The sequence below is a fragment of the Notolepis coatsorum genome (assembly GCF_963971535.1).
Source record: "Notolepis coatsorum genome assembly, chromosome: 10".
In the NCBI taxonomy this organism is placed as follows: Eukaryota; Metazoa; Chordata; class Actinopteri; order Aulopiformes; family Paralepididae; genus Notolepis; species Notolepis coatsorum.
In genome coordinates this window covers 31,456,754-31,484,253 of record NC_140174.1, presented here as the reverse complement: position 1 = coordinate 31,484,253, position 27,500 = coordinate 31,456,754, and the positions used below count along the sequence as shown (strand labels likewise).

General features: G+C 45.0%; 1 protein-coding gene across 1 annotated transcript in view; it reads right to left on the bottom strand.

Annotated features, from left to right (window-relative positions):
• antxr1c (ANTXR cell adhesion molecule 1c) overlaps nt 1-27,500 on the bottom strand; it is a gene marked incomplete at its 3' end in the record, with an annotated part of 67,772 nt that overhangs the window by 20,368 nt on the left and 19,904 nt on the right. The window contains exons 3-13 of the mRNA XM_084322988.1: nt 22,924-22,995; nt 21,973-22,054; nt 21,802-21,832; nt 21,362-21,435; nt 19,804-19,872; nt 17,809-17,889; nt 16,313-16,373; nt 14,060-14,158; nt 13,409-13,478; nt 6,945-7,023; nt 2,261-2,356 (exon numbers count right to left, since the gene is read on the bottom strand). Of these exons, the coding sequence (XP_084179114.1) occupies nt 2,261-2,356; nt 6,945-7,023; nt 13,409-13,478; nt 14,060-14,158; nt 16,313-16,373; nt 17,809-17,889; nt 19,804-19,872; nt 21,362-21,435; nt 21,802-21,832; nt 21,973-22,054; nt 22,924-22,995 (814 nt within the window). The remainder of the gene's footprint in view (nt 1-2,260; nt 2,357-6,944; nt 7,024-13,408; nt 13,479-14,059; nt 14,159-16,312; nt 16,374-17,808; nt 17,890-19,803; nt 19,873-21,361; nt 21,436-21,801; nt 21,833-21,972; nt 22,055-22,923; nt 22,996-27,500) is intronic.

Below are 27,500 nucleotides of genomic sequence, written 5' to 3'. Positions count from 1 at the left end.
CTACATCTGCTCCTCCCTCCCCATCAACATGGACCCCCTGCAATTTGCATACCGCCCCAACAGGTCCACGGAGGACGCCATATCCCATGTGCTGCACACAGCAGCATCACACCTGGACAAGAGGCAGGGGAACTATGTGAGAATGCTATTCATCGACTACAGCTCGGCATTCAATACCATAGTCCCCTCCATACTCATAGCCAAGCTCAGGGACCTGGGCTTGGGCTATGACCTCTGCCAGTGGGTCTTGGACTTCCTGACTGGCAGACCCCAGGTGGTGAGAGCAGGCAACTGCACCTCCTCATCCATCACCCTCAACATAGGGGCCCCCCAGGGCTGTGTTCTGAGTCCCCTCCTCTACTCCCTGTACACACACGACTGTGTGGCTCAGCGGAGTAGCAATACAATCGTCAAATTTGCTGACGACACAGTGGTGGTGGGCCTGATCTCTGCCAACGACGAGAGGGCCTACCTGGAAGAGGTCAAGGTCCTGGCGGGATGGTGCCAGGAAAACAGCCTCTCCCTGAACGTCAGCAAAACAAAGGAGATGATTGTGGACTTCAGGAGGTCGGGGGTCAAGGACTACAGCCCCCTCAGCATCGACGGGGCACCGGTTGAGAGAGTCAACAGCTTTAAGTACCTCGGAGCCTACATATCCGAGGACTTGACATGGACCACACACATTAACAGTGTTGTGAAGAAGGCACGACAACGCCTCTACTTCCTCAGGCGCCTAAGGAAGTTCCAAGTCAGCCAGAAGATCCTTAAGAACTTCTACTCATGTACAATAGAGAGCATCTTGACCGGCAACATCACCTCCTGGTTTGGGAATAGCACTGCACAAGACCAAAGCAGACTACAAAGAGTGACACGTTCAGCCGAACGCACAATTGGAGGGGGGCTCCCCACCCTCCAGAACATTTACTACAAGCGTTGCAAGGGCAAGGCTAAGAGAATCATTAAAGACTCCAGTCACCCGAACAACTGCCTCTTTGAACTGCTGCGGTCAGGCAAGCGATACAGGAGTCTCAAGGCGAGCACAGAAAGACTCAGAAGAAGCTTCTATCCCCAGGCCATCAGGCTGCTAAACGAACAATGAATGAACACTACACAACAACAACCACCAAACGCACATAGCACACACATCCACACGCACACACTCACTTTAAACAAACACACTGTAGCACCCACTCCACACACTTATAGCACACACCCACTTTAAACAAACACACTGTAGCACCCACTCCCCACACTTTATATGTATGGATGAAGGATTGCACTACAACTCGTACACCTTACTGTAAATTGTACCTAAAATTGTACCTCATCCCATTTCTGCTTTGCACTAGATAGTACTGTACATTAGTACACTGCATAGTATCGTGTATTGTATATTATATGGTAACTCAGAACATTGTACATATGTCTATACCGAACACTGTGACCTCATTTTCTTCTTCTAAATTCATGCTATATTATGTTATTATGTTATTTGATACTATCTTGTCTAGCACAGTCTCTGGAGCGTAACAGTAAGAAGCATTTTGTATGAAAGTATTCTGTACTTCTGTATGACAACTATTAAAGAACTTGAACTTGAACTTGAAACCGAGCCCCGCGTGGGGATAGCGCTTTGTGAGCGCGTGCGAACGAACTAAAGCCAGTCACTATAGTGTAGTACAGGGGTTCCCAAACTTTTCAGGCCAGGACCCAGAAAATAAGGCGTCAGAGAGCCGCGGCCCAATGCACATCGTCAGGCTTTCTTTTTTTTTTTTTTTTGCCAGGCGACCGATTTTTTAAGCCAAATATCACTTCAATCCTATTACGTTAGTTCAAGTTAGTTATTCATTTATATGTGCTATTTATGAGAGGGCTAACTTGTTGCAAAATAATAATGATAATAATAATAACCTCATTAAAATACTATTGTTGCTTCGGTTGTTTTCAGCGTTTTATGTGCATAATCTGTTATTTAGTTTGAAATGTTCGTTGAAATAAGTAGATTTTTAGCTTTTGTTTATTTATTAAGTTAATATAAAACCATATAGTCACATTTTAGAATACAATAGAATAGAATACAACTAGAAACACTGTCCTGCTTCTAAGTTCAGTGGCCTGACAAAAAATAAAAAAAATAAATAAAAAATAAATATAAATCTTTTTTTTTTTTAATCATCTCGCGGCCCACCCGTGGCTGCTCGAGGCCCACCTTTGGGTCGCGACCCCGACTTTGGGAACCACTGGTGTAGTAGATACTCACCAGCGTGCAGCACAGGGGCCAGAACCACCACATGAAGAGCATGGCCAGCAGCAGGAACATCACCAGCAGGGTGATCAGCAGGATGGTCCCATCAAACTGGGGTTACAGACACAAAACACAAACAAACAACAGTCACATGTTAATACCAGCACCACTAATTACCTGTGTTGGGGGAGAAACTACGCTAAAACTATACTCACTACTTCTTCACAGCGAAAGACGTTAAATCGCATCTTTAACTACAGACCCTCATCTGCACCTTTGTTTACACTATTTTTCTCATATTTTTTATATTCATCAGAGTTAATTATATTGTAGCGACCCTGGGATTTGGGTGATTGGTCAGCCGAGTTGTCACTCTGCACTCGACCAACCTGGGGCTGGCAGGCGACGCTATTGGTCGCGCGAGCCCGGGGTTGGTAGAGGGGAGGGGGCAGGGGCTGACCTGTGGGAAGGTAAAGAGGGTGTTACACCTGAGGGTGCGCTCTCTTGGTGTACGGGAAGTTATGGAGATGAGTCTACTAATGTCAAGGAGAGGTGATGCACCCTGTCTTGTGTACAGAGAACCATGCCTAAGTGTTGAATAAAGACACACGTGAGAAATAACAACAGCCTCGGTGAGTCATCCGTTTCCGAGGACGTTACAATATTGTTTACACTGTTTATTTTATTCTCATATTTTTGTAATTCAGATCAAATTGTATTGCCTATACTTATGTATTTCTACTATTATTAACCTGTCCATACCTGTACCTCCCCTCCCCCCTCCCCCATGCTGCTATGATGCTCAAATTTCCCCAAGGCGATCAATAAAATAATATCTTAACGTATCTTATCTTATCTTGTGTGTGTGTGTGTGTGTGTGTGTGTGTGTGTGTGTGTGTGTGTGTGTGTGTGTGTGTGTGTGTGTGTGTGTTTGATTGATTTAGTGTCCCAGGGTATACTGTCACTACAAGATTCAAACACCCGTCGCGTCGCAATCCCAGACCATCGTTTCAAGATCAGAGTGCCTCAAGCGAGTGTGAGTTTCGTTTTCCGACCCCCGTCATGTCAGTGAGATGATCCGACGGGGGAATAAAAGCGCCCATGACAGTGGGACGAAAGGGCACCAAGAGAAGAAGGAGAAACCAGACCAACCCAAGAGAAACCAGACGACACGCTGCCCAATGGGATGCCAGGGTGTCACAGGGAAGGGAGCGAACACGCATTAGGGTTTAAGGAGAGGAAGCACGTTTACGTAGGGCACTGGTCCATAACTCCTCCAATGAAAAGATGAACCTGTGGAATTTCCTTTCAAGGCCTTTGTGTTAACACAGCCCTCCCTCTGTATCCTCCTGTCCTCGCCCCTCACCTGGTCATCCCTCCCCCGCCCCCTTTCACCCCAGATAGCTTAAAAGACGATCCCACAGAATATGAGGGGGGTAAATGGTAAAATGGTAAAATGGAATGCGTTTATACAGTATAGCGCTTTACAATTGTACTGCTCACCGGGAGCAGTTAGGGGTTAAGTGTCTTGCTCAAGGACACTTTGACATGCTGCCGGGAGGAACGGGACTTGAACCGGGAACCTTCCGATTACCAGGCGACTGCTCTACCTCCTGAGCTGCTGTCGCCCCCGGGGGGTGCTTGACCCAGTCTCCTGGCCAGAGGAAGTAAAGTCCTCCACTGAACTCTTAACCTAATTGTATTTGATCAGCCATGTTTTAACAATAGATTTGTATTAACCATGAGGATTTGACCAGGCGCATCATTAACCCCTCCGGTTCCACCACAAACCCCACACACACTCAACAGAACAAACAAGAAAACATTGACCTGAGAAAGACAGATTTATCATTATTGTTTTAACCTTCATTTTCCCCAGGGTAGGTAAATAAACCTTTATTTACCCAACTCCACTGGAGCAGTTGAGGGTTAAGTGACTTGCTCAAGGACACTTCAGCAGTTGATGTTGAGGGACTGGAGAGAGTTGATTCACTTCCGGGGGATCGAACCGGCGACCTTCCGCTTACAAACCCACTTCTCTAACCTTTAGGCCACTGCTGCCCCATAGATGAGATAGAGAGAAGGGCTTTTTATTTCTTCTCAAGATCTACGACTAGTCACAACTGTGTTACGTCTGATGTTTTTGATGGGCGCCACTTATATACTGTATCATTCGTTAATTTTCTCCCACACATGAGTGGGAGACAGAACGAAATATGGTTCCCATCACAGCAGCCCATTATAGTTCCCATCATCGTACAGTAGATCAGATGTGGCTTCGCTTTCTCCCGTCAGCTTATACTGCGGCTGTAAGACGTGAGAGGGGTGTCCATGTGATATTCATCACGGGGGTTAGAGCAGTTTAATCCCCCTCTATGTTGTGGGGAGCTTCAGCGGAGCGCTAGCTGATGTCCCACTCAGGCGGGGAGCTGCTTTTATGGGGGTGGTCGGGGAGGGGTTCGGGGTGGGTCGGGCTCGGGGGGGGGGGGGGGGGGGGGGGGGGTTTGGAGGCTTTGGGTGGATCACTGCTACTACAGCCCCTGTGGTTTGGCTCCACAAGGAAAGAAGAGGTGGGGGGGGGGGGTTATGAAAGAGAAACGTCTTACTAGAGGCTTCTGGGAAAGCTGTCAGTGGGAGGTAGAGGCAGGGGGGGGGGGGGGGGAGTGGAACAAACCACATGCAGGGGATACAGAAAATAAATCGAGTTATGTAGCACAAAATATATAGATAGGATATCTCTATGAGGCACGAACCCACAATTTTCGATTCGATTGGATTTTACTGTATTGTCATTGCGTGGGGTACAGAGTACAGAGTACATATTGTGATACTTGGGAAAACAATAGAACTCTGTTTTGAGGTTGTTTGGACGGCACATGTATTTGTCAACTGTAAACAGGCTGGGGAATACAGCTACGGGTGTTACATAATCAGGAAAAAGAGATGTAATCACATTACAGATACAATAAGGCCTGAACTGCCCCTCCACATCACCATGTCCTGGCAGCACAGAGGCCTGAACTGCCCCTTCACATCACCATGTCCTGGCAGCACAGAGGCCTGAACTGCCCCTCCACATCACCATGTCCTGGCAGCACAGAGGCCTGAACTGCCCCTCCACATCACCATGTCCTGGCAGCACAGAGGACTGAACTGCCCCTTCACATCACCATGTCCTGGCAGCACAGAGGCCTGAACTGTCCCATCCACATCACCATGTCCTGGCAGCACAGAGGCCTGAACTGCCCCTTCACATCACCATGTCCTGGCAGCACAGAGGCCTGAACTGCCCCTTCACATCACCATGTCCTGGCAGCACAGAGGCCTGAACTGCCCCTCCACATCACCATGTCCTGGCAGCACAGAGGCCGATTACAAAAGCATTGTGTTGCAGGAGCGTCACACATCCCACTGAATGGAGTAAGTCCCATGTTTACCTCCTGCTAACCCCCTCCCTCCTGTTCTCCTACCTGGGAGAGAGAGTCCCATGTTTACCTCCTGCTAACCCCCTCCCTCCTGTTCTCCTACCTGGGAGAGAGAGAGAGAGAGTCCCATGATTACCTCCTGCTAACCCCCTCCCTCCTGTTCTCCTACCTGGGAGAGAGAGAGAGAGTCCCATGTTTACCTCCTGCTAACCCCCTCCCGCCTGTTCTCCTACCTGGGAGAGAGAGAGAGAGTCCCATGTTTACCTCCTGCTAACCCCCTCCCTCCTGTTCTCCTACCTGGGAGAGAGAGAGAGAGAGAGAGTCCCATGTTTACCTCCTGCTAACCCCCTCCCTCCTGTTCTCCTACCTGGGAGAGAGAGAGAGAGAGAGTCCCATGTTTACCTCCTGCTAACCCCCTCCCTCCTGTTCTCCTACCTGGGAGAGAGAGAGAGAGAGAGAGAGTCTGGTGGACTTTGTGGTGACCAGCATATGAATCAGGCTCTGTAGTCTCTACTACATTATTCTATTTCTATGGTTATAGACTTTAGGCTACTACAGTTGTTTTGGACTATATAAATGGACACCGTGCTGATGGGCGGACTATAGGCTGCTACAGGGACATTTGAATTGCAAAAAATCTAATTAATGACAATAATTATACACTGCTTGTGATTTTGGTACATTTGTTACATGTTGGTAATATATTTCAGTAGCCTACTGGTACAGCCTACAGTAGGCCTACATGGTCCTGCTTTTCATAGCTCGTAAAGAACCCATTAGTTAGCAGCCTGGTGCTGGTTAAGTGGAGGAACTGGGTGTTTTTGTAATGTGGAATTTGCAATATTTATTTGTCATCGTGGCTCCCGACTTGGACCTGGTCTGAGGTACCGATACCGTGGTGGTTTCCAACGGTCAACGTGACACCTGGCAGCCATTACAATAACAGTCACGAGAGAATAACAAACATGGGACCAGCAGTCATGTGACATGAGAATAGGGTACTTGTTATGACATTGTTTGGCAATAGAGGTGGTCATGAGATGTTTTTATGTGGGATTCCTGGAATAAGGGACTTCGAAGAACGAAGTCAACAACTCCTTTTACAGATGTGGCTCAGAGTACAAGGTGATCAGACTGGAGTCTATCGAAGGCTTTGCTTCCCAGCATGATACCCAGCAGTAACTGCTACCTTACTAAATAAACAGCTGAAAGGCATATGCCTCTCTCCTCTTCTGGTTACGGTTTGAAGTCAGATTCTGAGCGTCAGTACTTACACACTCCATGGTGGTGATGTGGACGTTGCTGGTGATGAAGGACAGGCCGTCGTTCATGCTCACCTGGAGATAAATCACCCTGAAACGACACGGCACAAACACACGGGCTCGTAAACGTTGCAAAAAAATAAGCGCGAACGCGGCAGAACCGCAGGTGTCGAGGCGTGACGTCGAGGGCCGAGGCGACTCCGTCTGAAAGGAATCAAAGTGTGAAAACACTGCTCTTTGGCGACGGCGTACAGTGCTGCCTTTTTGACCGGTGCCAAGATGTCCCACATACAGTATATAGAGGTTCGGGTTATTATCACACCTGAGCGAAGGCACTACAGGCTATGTTCACACAGCAGGCAAAAGTGGCCCAAATCAAAGGTGTGTCTGACTCTTAATCACCAAAGCCTACACAGACAACATATGACGTATATAATGCCAGTTAGGGTGCCTTGGCTATACTGCACCTTGTGTATACTGTTTACTTTTACGCTTACTCATAGTATTACTCTTACTCATAGTATTAATATTATTCAGATTCAAATCCTTTATTGCCTATATTTATTGTAACATATAATATAACCGATAGGGCATAAAGACCATATCTGCACCTTTGTTTACACTGTTTATTTTTCCTGATATTTTTATATTCAGAGTTAATTATATTGTTTACTCTGTTTATTTTTTTCTCTCATATTTTTATATTCACATCTAATTGTATTGTCTATATTTATGTCTTTCTACTGTTACCCTGCCCATACCTGTACCTCCTCTCCCCCTCCCCCACGCTGCTACTGTATGTGACGCCCAAATTTCCCCAAGGGGATCAATAAAGGAACATCTTATCTTATCTTAAATCAGATTGTTTGCTCATATGTGACTCAGATCTGATTATTTCATGACAGTGTGATCAGAACAAATCACATGGAATCTGATCTTTTCAATTCTGATTTGGGACACTTTCATATTATGGTCCTAAATCAGATATAGGTCTGATTTTTGCAATGCGACCTCAGTCTGAACAGTCATGTGACTTCCATGCGACTTTTACGTCACTCTGGATTGACATTTGTTACAATTTCTTTACGTCCATCTCTATTGTTCATTTGCGCGTGTAGATCAGTTCATTAGCGTGACTGGTTCACCCTGGAATCTGAGATTGGACACATTTAAAAGAATAATGTGAACAGCGAAACAAAAAAACTAAATCAGATCTGAGCAATAAATCATTTGAATTGAGCAGTAAGGCTTGCAGTGTGAACGTAGCCTTAGTAGGACATCTTTTTTTAAATGCATTTATTCATTTTTAAAGGAGAGAGTTACACAGATATTGTGACGTATCGTAGATAACATTTATTGCAATATATCGCTTATCGCAGATATCGTATAGCATGATATTATTGTTATCGCGGGCCAAATTTCATCACTGTATCATATCATGACACTCCCAGTGTATGTGTGTGTGTGTATGTGTGTGTCTGTGTCTGTGTGTATGTATATGTGTATGTGTATGTGTATGTGTATGTCTGTGTATGTGTATGTGTATGTGTGTGTCTGTGTTTGTGTCTGTGTGTGTGTGTGTGTGGGGGGGGGGCACAGCACTGAACCAGACAGATGTAAAGTAGGTCATTTGCCCGATAAGCTTTATCTGCTCTGGCCCAGGAGAGCTGTCTGCAGGGGGGTGCGAGAGACAGAGAGAGGAGGGGGGGGGGGGGGGGGGAGAGAGAGAGAGGGGGAGAGAGAGGGGGGAGAGAGAGAGAGAGAGAGGTTATGTGGGCTAAGTTCACGATCAACAGCATACCACGCTGCCAACGAACAGCTGGAAGCTATAGGCTTTAACCCTAAAATGACAGAGAGAGAGAGAGAGAGAGAGAGAGAGAGAGAGAGAGAGAGAGAGAGAGAGAGAGAGAGAGGTGTATGTCTGTGTATGTGTGCTCGACAGCATGTGTGTATGTGAGTGTGTGTGTGTGTGCATGCATGTGTGTGTGCATCTGTGTGTGTGTGCATCTGTGTGTGTGTGTGACTATGCGTATGTGTGTGTGCATCTGTGTGTGCGTGTGTGTGCATGTGTGTGTACATCTGTGTGTGCGTGTGTGTGGGAGATAACAGAAGGCAGGGAGTTGGACCAGGGCCCTTGTGTGAGATGTGTGAGTTAGTGTGTATGTGCTAGAGAGCGTGTGTGTGTGTGTGTGTGTGTGTGTGTGTGTGTGTGTGTGTGTGTGTGTGTGTGTGTGTGTGTGTGTGTGTGTGTGTGTGTGTGTGTGTGTGCTGTGACGAGATTTGGATTTGATTTATTTTTTTTAACTATAGACGATTAAAAGAGGATGGTGGAGGACAGAGGCAAAAACCAGCGAGGGGAGAGACAGAGACAGAGAGACAGAGAGAGAGAGAGAGAGACAGAGAGAGGGACAGAGAGAGAGAGAGAGAGAGAGAGAGAGAGAGAGAGACAGAGAGAGAGAGAGAGAGAGACAGAGAGAGAGAGGGACAGAGAGAGAGAGAAAACTGGACAGTGTAAATTTGAGGATGTCGAGGTTAAGAAAAGAAGGAAACTAAACATGTCGTCAGACAAACTGTTAAGATGAAAGAGATGAGATGACACACACACACTCACACACACACACACACTCACACGCACACACATACACGCACGCCCCACACGCACACACACACACACACACACACACACACACACACACACACACACACACACACCACACACACACACACACACACACACACACACACACACACAACACACACACACACACACACACACACACACACACACACACACATACACAAGGAGGCAGTTGCTAGGATGCTTTGATCAGGCAGACAGACAGAGGCGTCTAGAGAGAGAGGAAAAAGAAGAGGAAGAAAGAGTTGAAAGAGACAGGAATGTCTGTGTTGTGTGAGAGACAGACACACAAGAGAGAGAGAGAGAGAGAGAGAGAGAGAGAGAGAGAGAGAGAGAGAGAGAGAGAGAGAGAGAGAGAGAGAGAGGAGAGAGAGAGAGAGAGACAGGCAGGCAGGCAGACAGAGAGATAGAGAGACATAGAGATAGAGATAGAGAGAGAGATATAGAGAGACAGATAGAGAGAGACACACAGAGGGATATATAGAGAGAGAGGGGGGTGAGAGAGAGTGAGAGAGATAAATAGAGATAGAGAGATAGTGAGAGATATAGATAGATAGAGAGAGGGAGAGAGATAATGTGAGAGAGTGTGTGTGAGAGAGAGAGAGAGAGAGAGAGAGAGAGAGAGGGGGGGTGAGAGATACACACACAGATTGATATAGGGAAGAGAGAGAGACACATAGAGATAGAGAGAGAGGGGGTGAGACACACACACACACACACACACAGATAGAGAGAGATAGAAACAAAGAAATTGGGGTAGAGACAGAGAGAGAAAGAAAGAAACAGACATACAGACTCGGAAAATGGAGAGGAAGAGAGAGAGAGAGAGAAAGAGAGAGAGGCATAGAGAGTTGGTGTGCTGTAAGCAGGCATCAGGGAACCAGCCACTAAAACCGCCACGGTGGCAGAGAAAATAGAGAGAGGGGGGAGTGGAGAGAGAGAGAGAGAGAGAGAGAGGGGGGGGGGGGGGTTAAGGGGGAAAGAGGGGGTTGCAATGAAAGTCAGGAGGTTAAGTGCAGACGGATAAAGAGGCAGAGAGGAGGTGAGAGGAGAGAGGGAGGGAGAGAGGGGGATGACAGAATCAACTGAAAGAGAGAGAGAGGAGGTGGGGAGGTGCGATGGGGCAAATGGTCTCCTGTGAGATCCTGGGAAAAGCACACAACGTACCCTAACTTTACGGCCCTCTTGCTGTAACGCTGATTAAAGGTTTAAAATCTCTCTCTCTCTCTCTCTCTCTCTCTCTCTCTCTCTCTCTCTCTCTCTCTCTCTCTCTCTCTCTCTCTCTCTCTCTCTCTCTCTCTCAATATATATTTTTTACCACTGTAGGTTTAAATCCCCATTCCTCTCCCTCTCTCCCCCTCTCCCTCTCTCTCTGCCTCTCTCTCTCTCTCTCTTTTCCCCCTCTCTCTCCCTCTCTTTTTCAATATACAGTAAATAAATACCATCTCTTTCATGACCTGGTGAACTCATGTTCCCATAAAAACGGAGCTTGATGCGGTTTGTTGAAGTTGGCTGATGAAGGGTGGCTTTAATGAGGGAACGGGACCAGCTGGTGACGGGGTGGCGGCTCTAATGAGGGAACGGGACCAGCTGATCATGAGTGGCTCTAATGAGGGAACAGGACTAGCTGATCATGAGTGGCTCTAATGAGGGAACAGGACCAGCTGGTGAAGGGTGGCTCTAATGAGGGAACGGACTAGCTGGTGAAGGGTGGCTCTAATGAGGGAACGGGACTAGCTGATCATGAGTGGCTCTAATGAGGGAACAGGACTAGCTGATCATGAGTGGCTCTAATGAGGGAACAGGACTAGCTGGTGAAGGGTGGCTCTAATGAGGGAACGGGACCAGCTGATCACGAGTGGCTCTAATGAGGGAACAGGACCAGCTAATGACGGGTGGCTCTAATGAGGGAACGGGACCAGCTAATGACGGGTGGCTCTAATGAGGGAACGGACCAGCTAATGACGGGTGGTTCTAATGAGGAACAGGACTAGCTGGTGAAGGGTGGCTCTAATGAGGGAACAGACTAGCTGTGGAAGGTGGCTCTAATGAGGGAACAGGACTAGCTGGTGAAGGGTGGCTCTAATGAGGGAACGGGACCAGCTGATCACGAGTGGCTCTAATGAGGGAACAGGACTAGCTGGTGAAGGGTGGCTCTAATGAGGGAACGGGACCAGCTAATGACGGGTGGCTCTAATGAGGGAACGGGACCAGCTAATGACGGGTGGTTCTAATGAGGGAACAGGACTAGCTGGTGAAGGGTGGCGGCTCTAATGAGGGAACGGGACCAGCTGGTGAAGGGTGGCTCTAATGAGGGAACAGGACTAGCTGGTGAAGGGTGGCTCTAATGAGGGAACGGGACCAGCTGATCATGAGTGGCTCTAATGAGGGAACAGGACTAGCTGGTGAAGGGTGGCGGCTCTAATGAGGGAACGGGACCAGCTGATCACGAGTGGCTCTAATGAGGGAACAGGACTAGCTGGTGAAGGGTGGCTCTAATGAGGGAACGGGACCAGCTGATCATGAGTGGCTCTAATGAGGGAACAGGATTAGCTGGTGAAGGGTGGCTCTAATGAGGGAACGGGACCAGCTGGTGAAGGGTGGCTCTAATGAGGGAACGGGACTAGCTGATCATGAGTGGCTCTAATGAGGGAACAGGACTAGCTGATCATGAGTGGCTCTAATGAGGGAACAGGACTAGCTGATCATGAGTGGCTCTAATGAGGGAACAGGACTAGCTGATCATGAGTGGCTCTAATGAGGGAACAAGATTAGCTGGTGAAGGGTGGCTCTAATGAGGGAACGGGACCAGCTGATCACGAGTGGCTCTAATGAGGGAACGGGACCAGCTGATCATGAGTGGCTCTAATGAGGGAACAGGATTAGCTGGTGAAGGGTGGCTCTAATGAGGGAACGGGACCAGCTAATGACGGGTGGCTCTAATGAGGGAACAGGACTAGCTGGTGAAGGGTGGCTCTAATGAGGGAACGGGACCAGCTGGTGAAGGGTGGCTCTAATGAGGGAACAGGACCAGCTGGTGAAGGGTGGCTCTAATGAGGGAACAGGACTAGCTGGTGAAGGGTGGCTCTAATGAGGGAACGGGACCAGCTAATGACGGGTGGCTCTAATGAGGGAACAGGACTAGCCGATGAAGCGTGGCTCTAATGAGGGAACGGGACTAGCTGATGAAGCGTGGCACTGCACATGCTGTTTGAGTTCTAATGACAGACCATAGGACCTAATTATCATTATGATGTCATTATTATGAGAGAGAGAGGAAAAAAAGAACTAGAATTTTCTCATTTACGGGCACACCGGGGTAAAGTAACGACTAAAACATTGAGGAGCGCTTGGTTTTAGCTCATCTTCCGAGGGGATGAATCCACTTCCGAGGCTGTTGGAGTGCCTGGGAAATAAACATCAATTTGTCATATTTGAGTTGGTATGTTTTTTTTTACTCTGATCTTCAGCTTAGTGCAGTTGACCCAGACTGAGCCACGTAGGGCTGCATGTGCGGCAGGACATGTGCTGCCGTGGCCACAGCCTACATATCCCTTCTATTTTGTCTAAGCTGAGCTGGGATACAGAACAAAGGCACGTCGACTATATGGGGCATAATAAAACCTGGTAATATATGCCAGGCTCCGTATGCTGTGTGTGTGTGTGTGTGCGTGCGTGTGTGTGTGTGCACGTGATCGGACACACACGTGAACGCACTCTTTGCACGGAAATCACAGCACTTTCTTCCCACAGACGACGTCCGACAAGGTTATTTGAGACCAAATGAAAAGTAGACCCCTCGTAACAAGAGAACAAGAGAAAAAGGAGGCACACTTACTTCCCGATTTCGTCGATAACAGGAGCCGGACACAGTAAGAACGTGTCTTCTATACCCGCCGGCTTGTCATCTAGATTAGATTAGATTAGATTAGATTAGATTAGATTAAAATGTATTGTCATCAAGTACAGTACAACGAAAAGAAGTTTGGCAAATGTAACAGTAAAGTGCAATAGTAATATACAATGTACAGGTACTTAAACTGTGTATAAAATATATCAATTAGTACTACTGAGTAATAGTGCTAATCAGATGTATGTACAGAGTTGTAGCATTAATATGTACAGTGATACAGGTATAAAGACAGTATGGTAGTAAGTCGTACTGGCTGGCAGCGTAACTAGTAAGAGTAGGTAAGGGATTTGTACAGATATAGTATCTACAGATATGGATTATATGTATATATTATATTAATTTACTATCTCGTTCATCTAGAGATGAACCAAAGAAAGAAAGAAAACGATCCGGGTAAAATCCTGGCGGCTTTATTCAACCCTGTGATTTATGGCCTCAATTTGGGTATTGTAATTCAGCGGGGGATAACACGGGACACCTGTTACAGGCCGCTCGGGTTTACAGTGTAAAAAAAAAGAAAGAACCCGAGGACAGATGGTTTACATTCTTTTTAAGGAGAATCGGCCCAATACTCACTTATAGTGACGGTGTCGTTCACTTTGAAGCTGCACAGCACCTGGTCCACGTCCCTGGCGTGGAGGAAGCCGTTGCCTCGCACCACCACCTGGAAGGATTCTGGACGGACACACAGCGAGAACACGCTTCATATGGAGACACACGTATACAGTCCTCTCCACACCTGGGGGGCTTCTAAAACCCCCCCGTAGTTGACCTACATACTGAGCTCGGAAAATTCCGGCGACTGCGAAACAGTCGAGAACAAATGGAATCTGTGAATGTTTATCATATGATTATATAATCCCAGTACCGTGAATTACTATATAGATGGGTTTCTCGTCCACGCCAGTGTGCCGCGCGCATCAAGGAGGCAAAAAGGAACGGAATCCTGGTCAGCAGACTACGATATATTTGCTTTTCTTAGCTTTGCTAGAGATCTAAACAATCAATCCATGCCAATGCTAGATATGAAAATGGTGAAAGACTTTTGAAAGATTTGGCAAAATGACATCCAGCTTTTAGTCAGGGGAGTGCCATGGTTTCTCCATAGAACCCTGTTGTACTTTTAGTCAGGGGAGTGCCATTGTTTCTCCATAGAACCCTGTTGTACTTTTAGTTAGAGGGGTGCAATGGTTTCTCCATAGAGCTCCATTATATTTTTAGTCAGGGGAGTGTCATGGTTTGTCCATAGAGCTCCATTGTACTTTTAGTCAGGGGAGTGTCATGGTTTCTCCATAGAACCCTGTTGTACTTTTATTCAGGGAAGTGCCATGGTTTCTCCATATAACTCTGTTGTACTTTTAGTCAGGGGAGTGTCATGGTTTCTCCATAGAACCCTGTTGTACTTTTCGTCAGGGGAGTGCCATGGTTTCTCCATAGAACCCTGTTGTACTTTTCGTCAGGGGAGTGCCATGGTTTCTCCATAGAACCCTGTTGTACTTTTAGTCAGGGGAGTGCCATGGTTTCTCCATGGAGCCCTGTTGTACTTTTAGTCAGAGGAGTGTCATGGTTTCTCCATAGAACCCTGTTGTACTTTTCGTCAGGGAAGTGTCACAGTTTCTCCATATAACTCTGTTGTACTTTTAGTCAGGGGAGTGTCATGGTTTCTCCATAGAGCTCCATTGTGCTTTCAGTCAGAGGAGTGTCATGGTTTCTCCATAGAACCCTGTTGTACTTTTGGTCAGGGGAGTGCCATGGTTTCGCCATATAACTCTGTTGTACTTTTAGTTAGAGGAGTGCAATGGTTTGTCCATAGAGCTCCATTGTGCTTTTAGTCAGGGGAGTGTCATGCTTTCTCCATGGAGCCTGTTGTACTTTTTTAGTTCAGTAGCTCAAGCAGGTAGGGGGCAACTTAGTCACGTGATTCAGCGGGTATTGCTGATTGGCTCAAATAGGGTATGTTTATAAACAAGAAACCTGTAATAATAATTATTTCCACAATAATAATGATAATGATAACAGTACTACTACTACTACTACTACTACTACTACTACTACTACTACTACTACTACTACTACTACTACTACTACTACTACTACTACTACTACTACTACTACTACTACTACTACTACTACTATTAATAATAATAATAATAATAATAATAATAATAATAATAATAATAATAATAATAATAATAATAATAATAATAACACAAATAATACTACTAGTAATAATAATAATAATAATAATAAAATACTACTATTACCAATAATAATAGGTAATAATATCTCCTATCATGGCAGGCCAGTAATATAATCTCATAATGGGATCAAATTCTCTCAGCGGGACGCAAAAGTCATATAGTCTCAAAGTCAAACCTGTGTCTTCCATGTGCCAAGCCACAGCAGCTCTACGACAGTCTCACGTGATTAAATACAGAGAGAGACCCTATACCGGTATCCCATACACTATCCAGCTCCTGCTGGTTTCCTGGAAGTGACCTGGATGTCCTTATAGTGTCTGGGATTGTCATTATTGGAGAGCGCCATGAGACAGAGAGCAAGGCACCTCTGTAATTAAATTAACACAGCACTTAAGAAATGACAGGGAGCTGGCATTGATCTGAGGCTCTGCAGGGGACCCCCTTAAGTGTGTGTGTGTGTGTGTGTGTGTGTGTGTGTGTGTGTGTGTGTGTGTGTGTGTGTGTGTCCGTGTGTGCGCGCGCATGCGTGTGTGTGTGTGTGTGTGTGTGTGTGTGTGTGTGTGTGTGTGTGTGTGTGTGTGTGTGTGCGCGCGCGCGCGTGGGTGTGCGTGTGTTTATAGGTCACTACCTCCTGCGCACACGCTGGAAGGCTCAGCTGCCAAAATCTCAATGCAAGATTTCTTGATGATCTGGAGAAAGAGCGAGGAGAAAAGAGAACAGATAAGATAAGATAAGATAAGACAAGATAAGATAAGATAATACAAGATAAGATAAGATAAGATGAGATGAGATAAGATATTCCTTTATTGATCCCCTTGGGGAAATTTGGGACGTCATAGAAGTATGGGGGAGGGGAGGCACAGGTATGGGCAGGGTAATAGTAGAAAGACATAAATATAGGCAATACAATTAGATCTGAATACAAAAAATATAAGAAAGAATAAACAGTGTAAATAATATAATAAAATCTGAATACTCTGAACAAAGGTGCAGATGAGGGTCCATATACTGTATACACTCACACACTAGCAGTCACTTTAGCATGAACACACACACACACACACACACACACACACACACACACACACACACACACACACACACACACACACACACACACACACACACACACACACACACACATGCTGCACACGCTCACACTCATGGTCACTTTACACAATGAAAGGTCACTTTAAAAACAAGAACGGGAGTGGTTCTTGTATAGTAAACAGATGGATAGCATAAGGACACATAGTATAACTGTAGATTGTATAGTATAGCATTGTATAGTAGTGTACATAAGACCCAGTGCCTCATCCGTAGCTAACAGTGTATTGCACTATCGCAGGACCTAGCATGTCTTACCATGCTTTTTGTAAACTTCATGTACATGTTATGTCTTATTCTTATTACTTGTATTATTGCACAAATGTCTTATTCTCATCCTATTGGATTCTTATTATTGTATTATTGCATTATTGTATTATTGCACAATCGTTGAGGGCAAGACCCCCCACATTTCACTGTATGCTTGTATGCCGTGACAAATAAAACTCTTGACTTGACTTGTATGCCTGTATATCAGTTGTATTAAAAATCAAGAATAGGAGTAAATAGCGTAAATATAGCAGAGTGTGAGGAGCTGCTAAGACAAACTACTACTAACAGTGATGTTTACTACGCTAGCACTTGTATTTTCTTCTTCATACTATTTGATCAGATTCATAGAAATTCTACTAAAAGAAATCACCAACAGTGAAAACCTGTGTTGGCTTTTATAAGAATGGTGTCAATTCCGTGTTTCGTGTATCAACCTTGATTCCGGCTTCTGTTTTTTCACTCTCCAGGTGTCACAGTACTGACCTATATGCGGCTCGCTACTAAGCCAATTCCCCAAATAGCCGCGCTCTCTGTATGTGTGTTCTGTGAACCCGATACACAAAGGACCACGGTTCTGGCCAGGCCTGTTTTACTTCTATGAAAACAGTGAGACTACGAGTCTACCCCCCCCCCCCCGCCTGCAACCCTGATACCTCTACTCTGAATGTAGGATCTGTGAAATAGATCGGCAGCAGAGCTTGTAGCCAGCGAGGTGCTTCCCTGAGCCGCCCAGAGTTTATTTACCGAGTCGATGACTCCTCGGAGCGCGTGGAACCCTCCCATGACAGGAAACACATGCTCGATGGTGTCCGCGATGGTGGCCAGCTATAGGAGAGAAAGAGGTGGGTAGTGGATGGATGGATGGATGGATGGATGGATGGATGGATGGATGGATGGATGGATGGATGGATGGATGGATGGATGGATGGATGGATGGATGGATGGATGGATGGATGGATGGATGGATGGATGGATGGATGGATGGATGGATGGATGGATGGATAGATAGATAGATAGATAGATATGTAGGTAGATAGTAGATGGATGGATGGATGGATGATAGATAGGTAGGTAGGTAGATAGTAGATAGATGGATGGATGGATATGGATGGATGGGTGGATGGATGAATGGATGGATGGAGGGATAGAACGAGAGTGAGGTGGAAAAGGAGAGGAAGGATCAAGAAAGGCGAGGTGTGTGTGTGTGTGGGGGGGGGGTCACGGAGAGAGAGTTGGGGGATAAAAGATGGATCGGAAGAAGGACAGAGAGAGACGAAAAGACAAGAAAGAAAGAGAAGACAAGGATGAAAAGGGAAGAGGAGACGAGGAGAGAACAGAGAGAACAGAGTTAGTGGGGGTAGCAGTATTTATTTATACAGGCTACAGGGCTTCCTCTCAGCCGCCTCAGGACCGGGTCTAGACACATAAACTACTGTATGACCGACTGAATCTATGCCATGAGATCATGCTGGACACCGGAGACGCTGATGCAAGATCCTCGCAACTGTTTCACATGGTTAGAACAGCGGCTCCCTGGACATTACGCTCTTGATTTCCGACTTTCCACTCTGTTCGGTTCCACGCACACTTTGATCTACAGGAATGCGTTGGAAGTATATCGCTAATAGACATGCTGGACGGAGGTACCGTGAGGTCACTTTGATACTCGGCCACTGAGATACACCGTCTCTCTCTGAACGCGCCATCAAAGGGGGAAACATTGTGGCCTTTCATTGACCACAAGTTATGCAAAATCAAGCACCAGGTCCGTTTTACAATCAACCTAATCGGGGCTTTAGTGGACCGTGAGGACGGGGGGGCTCGGGGTCCCCAGAGTGTCTGGTTATTGGAGGTCAATCAGCCCGTGCGAGAGGGACGACGCTTTGGCTTTCAAACCCTGTAACATTAAATCCAGGAACTTGAAACATCCTCCTCTGGAAGATAATTGTTTGCATATTGCAAAAATTACAGGTTTTCTCCGGCCCACTCTAAGCAGCCGTACCGACCCCGAAACGTAAGATTGTTGAAATTTTTCCAGGAAAATATTTGAATTGAGGGTCGTGGAAAACCGCATAGGGGTCAGTGAATAGCTGTTATTACTGTGTCAATCACGAGACATCGGCGTCGTAACAGCGTTTGAGCATCTCTCTTCCTTCAACGCCATCCTGGTGTAGCGTTCCTGCCAATATGCATGGACAATGCACACGGACACCACGCGTTACAGTAAAACGATAATTGTGGTTATTTTCAACCTAGATCTTAATTTCCGATCGTCAGCCCATTTGATTCCCATCAGAGTGTTGTCAATCAGGAGTGTGAATAAGTGAGTTGTGTTTTCCTGGGAACTCGCTATTGGCCGCAGCTTTCCTGGCCTGCAATTCAGTTCAATGGACCATGCGACAGACGAAGGATGTTAATGAAAATAAAAGAAGATGTCCTTAATCAGGCAAACCCGGCTGCTTTGGAGGAATCTTTTTGACAGAGTCAATAGAGGGTGAGAGTAATATGAAATGTTGAAAATATCCAGAATGATCTTCTTTTTAAAATTTTTTTGTTATGCCAATTCCCTTCCTGGTCGTTGCACGCATTGTCCTACTTTCGGTCTGGGGAGAGTGGAGACTATCACATGCCTGCTCCGATACATGTGGAGTCGCCAGCTGGATACAAACCCAGAGTCTCTGCGGTGGTAGGCAAGTGCTTAGACCTCTACGCTACCCACCCAGAATAATCCAGCCCTACCTGTGTCTCGTTGAAGTCTTTGACACCGACGCAGTACACAATGGCACCAAGTGACCTGGCTCTCTCTGCCTGTTTGAAGACAAAAGACAAGAGACAACATTGTTAGTTACTCTTATAAATCATATTCTATTGGACCAACGTGTTTTTGCCTCCACCGGCATGTGCAAACGTTACCCATACAGCGACCGAAACATGTCGGTCCAATATATGGTGCTACCACTCTCTTAATTTGTCAATTTGTCTCCCTCAAAATATTTTGCTAATATGAAAGACAACAACCCCCTCCCCAAAAGAGGAAAAGAGGTCAAAACATGTATATATATTTTCCTTTACATAAAGACATTTCCACTATAAATTGAATTTATAGTTTATATACGTTTTTGAATACGTTTCATGTCCCTATTACACAGAAATGCGTTTTTTGGCGTTTTTTTGTGGATACGGCTGAAACGCAAAATTGTGTTTGCGTTTTGGAGACACGCTAAAAAACGCGCAGACAACAGCGTGTAGTCTGCATGAGCCGTTGTTGCGAAAACGCCCATGCGCAGTAGATACCATCTGCGTGCCCTTCCGGTGACAGAGAGCTGTCCCAAACCAAATAGCTGCAGCTACTATGTGTTGTCAAGTTATTGTTATAAGGACCCCAGTCCAAGCTACAACAGTCTGCATTCCCTTAACAATTGTTTGTATTGAGCCGTATTGTATTGTACCCATATGCAATATGTTAAAGAAAGTTTACATCCATTCATTCTGCTAGCATTACCGATTGGCACTGCCACTGGATAACATGAGCTAGTGTTAGCTATCAAACCCTGTTAGCTCAAAGCTCCTCTTTCAACTTAACAAGCATTAAACAAAATGGCCCAGTCATCTATTCACCTTTGTTTAATACACACAGCGTTGTCTCTAATGTTATCTAACCACTGATAGCTCCCGATATCATCAGTTTGGTGCTGGCTAAGTAGCGTGAGCTAACGTTAGCTTCTAGCCACAATGCTATACTGTTATAATGGCAAATTCCATTGACGTTAGCATGCAGCTAACAATGCTACCGATCGTTTTTTAGACTAAACTATCCGCTCTTGGTGGTCACTTGTGTTGATGTTAGTTTTGTTTCATCAACAAATGACAGGCAGAACACACAGTGAATGTATCCGTTTTGTTTATTGCACTTTTATTAGGCTTTGCTGAAAAAGAATTGCTGCATTGGGTAACTAGGCAAAAGATGGTGGCCGCCTTGTTGACATTTGCTTTGCAGGCACATTCAAGTTCTGATTGGTTGAAATTGCCTTCATGTTTGCCACCTACTGCCACCTACTGCTTTGGCAGTGTACTACATCAGTGTGCTCGGGTGACAAAAACGAAAAAAAAAACGAAAGTGTGACTCGAGGCGCACGACGTCGCGGCGAAACGCATATGACAACAATACGAAGATGAAATGAAAGGTGTAACCACACCCTTAGACCAACCGCTTAAAGTGCCCCCCCCCCCCCCCCCCCCCCCCAATGTTGAACCAAACCTACACCCTTGGTTTGGAGAATAGTCCTGTATTCTTTACCTCTTGCTGTGCAGTGCTGAGCTGGTGTTCCTGCAGTTCTCCATCTGTCAAGGCAATGATGACACTGGCCGTCCCTACAGAGCAGGAAGCAACAGTATAACCTCAACATAATTCAACAACATAAATTAAGATTTCTTTGGTGTGTTATTGTTATGCCTTATTGTCTCCGTTGGCTATGTTCAACCTGGCTGGGGCTAGCCATGGTCTAGCATGGTATGGTTGGGTTTCTTGTAAATTCTCCAGTTGCTAGGTAACCTTTCAAAATTCACACCAACAACTGTGGTACACAAGCTAAACTGTGACTAAACAGGTTTGGCCAGGTTCTAAAGACAATGGAGACACTCAATGTGTGCCAGACAGGCCACAGCACGGCTAAACCCTGGCCAGTGGAGACAAAGCAGTAGTGTGTGTTAGTGTGTGCGCAGCTCATCGGCGCTTACCAAAGTTCTCATGGTGTATCTGCTCGTTCGCCTTCAAAAGAGAAAGAAAACGTATATTGTCACAAGTCATCTGGGAACATGGAGTCTTCAGGTTATGTCATGGCCGTCCCTGTTTGTTACACACTCCACTCACAAGCATCCAGCCTCATTACAAAACGCAAGAGAGCCTACCCTTTCCAGTCCCAGGTGCATGAAGGTGTCTCCTCCTGGGATCTCTCTTTTCAGAGCGTTCAGGCCCTTCCTAATCTCTACCCTGGAGAGAGGAAAACCACATCAGTCGTGAAGGAGATACTCGCCCGTGTTGTATTTGTTATTGTGATGACACCATGGCCCCATTATTAACTGTGATCCTCTCAGTTGGCTTGAGTGTGAGCTGGGACAATGTGACGCCTACTTTCCAAGGCAGGGGCTCAAATGAAAACGTGCACTGGAGGGTTGGGTGGACAGTCTACATATCAGCGATAGGGTATCAAGTCAAGTGTTCCTTTATTACGTAATCCCCTTGGGGACATTCAGGTGTCATAGCAGCATAGGGGAGGGGGGAGGGGGAGGTACAGGCAGGAAAAAAGATAATAATAGATAATAATAGTATACATGGTTTAAATAGTAGTAGCACACTGTGTTAGTTCTCCAACTATTGGCAGCAGTCCACGCCCTCATGGTTGGTTAGTGGTACGAAGGCACGGAGGGCTGGCTGAGACGATTCGTAATGTGTAAGATAAGATAAGATAAGATAAGATAAGATAAGATAAGATAAGATAAGATAAGACTGGACTCAAATTACTGGACTCAAATGCTGCTACAATGCTCAGCCACTTTACTGCACCCTTGTGCATCAATACAATGTGCAATTATTTTTTAACTTGTCGAATGTGTCTTATTTTTATTTGTATTTACTTATACTTACTTAGTTGTACTTATGTTATTGCACATACCGCAGACAGTTATTGTATATAAATACCTGCTTTTTAAAAGTCTGTTAATTGCTTTTTTATTCCTTTGTGCTGTGGAGCAAACTGAGAGTAAGAATTCCATTGTACTTGTTGCATATGGCAAATAAAACTACGAAAATCTGAATCTGAAGATAAGATAAGATATTCCTTTATTGTAGCGCTTTTGTACCTGTTTTCTGTCAGCTTCATGATGGTGGACGCTCTGGACGAGAACGTTATGAAGGACATCCTCAACATGGGGCTGGAAGGGAGACAAAGAAGACCATATTGTACGTAATTAATAACAACACGATAACAACCACTACAGAGGAGCTGCTGACAAGCCTTTAGTTTACAACAACAATCGCAGGGTCAGATACACATTGAGTTTATTGCGGTCGCAGCGGAATTTTTCTCAGGTTATTCTTTTCTATTTCCTTTGTCGGCGATCCAGGACGTTGTGCATGTATGCATTGTTTTGCTCTTCTGTAGCCTGTCCATAAATAAACACGCAGTGACAGAACGCAGTGACATGTGGGTGACATACAAGCTTTCTCTGAGCTCCGGGACAACTGCAGATTCATTCATGTCTGTTTCTTACATTACTTTGATGTCTTTAGATGTGGGAAATGGCATCAAGCTTGTTTATTGTTGAATTTTTGTTAATGTTTGCCAAAGATTTGGATGCATGTACACGTGCGCGCGCACACACACACACACACACACACACACACACACACACACACACACACACACACACACACACACACACACACACACACACACACACACACACACACACACACACACACACACACACACATGTGACGATTGTTTGTGAGGTGAGGAAGTTTATGCAGTTTCACAGTATTGTTTAGATCAGACTTTAAAGAGAGATTGGTTGTCAGCTGTTTTTATGCTGATCTGTGTTTTTCAAGGTTCCAGGTGTGGTTGTGGCCTTGGAGTGTGGATGTTCTCAGAACAACACCAGCCTCAGACTGACGTCACTAGTTGAGACTAGACTAAAGTTAGACTTTCACTGACTTCAGCTTTTATGGAAGTAAACTGGTGACATAAAATAGACATAGGCATAACATGAGCAGAGGATTTTCATAAAATTAGCAGAGAATAAAGCATAAAGTGCAGACATACAATTAGTATAAAATAGACAATAATCGGAATAAAAGCAACGCATAAGGTGCAGACATAAAAATAGACCGTACAATGATCTAAGTGACAGAGTGCATTAAAAGGCTAAGGTGAAGAGTTAGGTTTTTAAGTTAAGGACCTACTGTAAGACAAACCTTACTGTACATCTGCATCATGCGTGTCATTGATGTGTCTCTGTTACTTGGACCAATGTGTCCCTTGTCTCTGTAGCCCAGAAAACATGGTCCATTAGTCAGCTACTGGCTGTTGGGGCGTGACGTCCACACAACCACCCAGAGAGGTGTCAGAATATAAGTTGTTCTGACGTCCACAGTTAAACCAACATTGAACCAAGAAGACAAGCGCTTCAGAAATCAGTAAACACTACTAATGTGTACACTAATGTGTAAAAGATGAGATAAGATATGCCTTCATTGATCCCCTTGGGGAAATGTGGCATGTGTCATAGCAACATGGCCGAGGGGAGGTACAGGTATGGGCAGGGTAATAGTAGAAAAATACATAAATATAGGCAATGAAATTTGATCTGAGTATAAAAATATGACAAAAATAAACGGTGTAAACAAAGGTGCAGATGAAAGTGTATGCCCTATTGGTTATATATTATAATATAATATATATTATTATATATTATACATGTTATAATAATATGTTACTCCCAATAAAACTCTCAATAAATATAGAGGGTATCGTCCCGTCTTCAACCCTTAACCCCCGCAAAGACTCATGCCGTTCTCCCAGCAGCTGAGCGAAGCAGCATCAGGACACCCAGGACACCCAGGACACCCAGGACCCTCCTGCATGCTAATTGACTCAGCATATGTCCCCGTCTTCAGCTCCGTTGGGGACATGGAGAATGTTTTTTCGCTGGTGGGCGACTGATGTCCTGTTCCACTTCAAAAGCATCTAAGAAATACCTACAGTGCCGAGGATGTTTACCTTCCACAAAGTTGCTGACGTGAGGACATTCCGACATGGGGCTTTTAAAGGAAGCGCGGCCTAGTGTTTTTGGGACATGCTGTTAACAGATGAGAGCATGTACAATAATGCTGTATAGACTGTATATATATTTATTCTTACCGTATATATTATCTATCCACATCTGTCTGTACATACCTCTGCACATAATTATTTTACATATCTGTAGATAGATACTATCTATATCTGTACATATCCATTACCTACTCTTAAAGGTTACGCTGCTGGCCAGTAGGCCTATGCATGGCCGCCTAGTTATAGTTGAAAGATGGGGTGCAATTTTTTTTTTTTCTTCTTTTTTAGTTTTTACATTTTTTTTTGCAAGGGGTGGTTTGGAGGGGGTCCGGCACGACCCCCTCCACGGCAGATTTTTTTTACATTTAATGAACACCTGTATGTGCAATTTCCTGCAATATAGAGCCTTCAATCTTGACCAAAATAAAGCTGCTCTTTTCACTATAAAACTCAGTTTATATTGCAGTATGATAGCTATAATAATAATAACTTCACTGCGAGGGCTCTTTTAGCTAACGCTAGCTAGGCACGTATGATAGCCAATTACTATTATAATAATAATAATAATAACTTTCCCATCCTCCCAAAGCCCCTCCAGCCCCGTTCACATCCGCAGCACCAACAACAACAACAACAACTAATTGACGCTATCAATAGCCCCAGTGAGCGCGGCGGCTGAATGAATGAAAACTTTATTTAACAGATTGCAGAATGGGTACAATACAGTACGGCTCAATACACACAATTGTTAAGGGGATGCAGACCAGAGAAAGACGTTTGTCTTGTTTACATCAGGGTCCCCTTTCGTGACTGTGCTGCACCGAGTGAATCCACAGTCACTTGCTCCTCAATGGGAAACCAACCTAGATTTACCATGAAGGACTGGTTCTGGCCGAACCGTTCGTTAGTATCACAGAGACATTACAAAGGTGCTCACAGTTGCACGAGGGGTTCGCACAGAGATACGGGATGGTTTGAAAGCTCGGCGTTGCTAATAAATATTTTTTATATTTTTTTATAAACTGCTCAAAGCGGCATTATTTCCGCCGTTGGGTGATCACAGCGCCTGCGCACCATCCTGTATCTCTGGATTCACTCGGTGCAGCGCCGAGGCTCACCATACGAGAAATATTCAGTTTCAATCTGTTTGCGCATTTAGTATACAGTCACAGTGTTCGACTTACGTGATGATTTGCTCCATTTTGATGTAAACGCCGAAGAATAATCCTCACAATGTTATCCAATATCCATCCTGAATTTTTCAAGGGCTTTCGAAAAAGCCGCCTCCCCCAACATGTCGTATACGTCATGCCGACGAACCGTGGCCCGTGGGCACTGGATCAAACCATTAAAGTGGGGGGTCACACAATCTTTGGAAACTTAAAAACTTGCTATTAAGTGTCATTGCGTATTATTAATTTGATTGAAATTACGTAGTTATGGTTAGATAATATTTATATATTGGGGGGGGATATATCATAATTATGATCAAAAAGTGAGGGAGCAAAGAGACAAGTTCGCTCCCCCAAGTTCAATACTGGTAGAGCACCCGCTTCGCCTGCTCTTATACGTAGGCGTCTATGGGCCTATGACTTACTACCATAGTGTCTTTATACCTGTATCACTGTTAGGGATGGGAATCGAGAACCGGAACCGGTTGGGAACCGGTTCCTAATTGTCCGATTCCTGGAATCGCATGGCTCTGTGACTATCGATTCCTCTTATTGATGCCATGTATCTCCCGACAGTTGCACATTTTAAAACAATAACGTTAGCGCCACGCATGCAGCCATAGCAGACTATTTGATTCCTTGACTAGGAAAACCTAAATGAAAACGAATGCTTTCACTGTATAAATATTCTCGCATTTCATCCATTTTAGATGATCACAATAGACTGAGGCTGCAGCTAGTGGTTCTTGCGCACCTCAGGAAAATCCTTTCACGCTAGCACAGTGGGGTAAACTGACTCAGGAAAAGTGTCACAGAGCAGTCACTAAATTTGCAAGGGCTCGAAATTGCGACCATTTTGGTGGGGGCTCAACAATAAATGACAATCAGAAATGTCAAGTTGCATGTTGTTATTCTAACCAGCTTAGTTCTGTTGCATTTCCAATTTATTTATTCAGGAATCGATAAAGAATCGTATCGATAAGCAGAATTGATCATGGAATCGTATCGATAAAATCGTATCAATTCCCATCCCTAATCACTGTACATATTAATACTACAACTCTGTACATACATCTGATTAGCACTATTACTCAGTAGTACTCATGTATATATTTTATACTGAGTTGAATCACCTGTACATTGTATATTACTATTGCACTTTACTGTTACATTTGCACTCTTATTTTCATTGTACTGTACTTGTGCTGTTTATAACAATACATTTGAATCTAATCTAATCTAATCGTATCTAATCTAATCTAATCTAATCTAATATCAGTACTGCCCCACAATGCCAAACTTATTTTTGTTGTCCTGTACTTGTGCTGTATATAACAATACATTAATCTGGGCGGCCGGTGAGACAGTGGGATCGAATGCCTCCGGCTTGGTCGGCCGTCCATACTGACACAATTGGCAGTGTCAGCGGGTG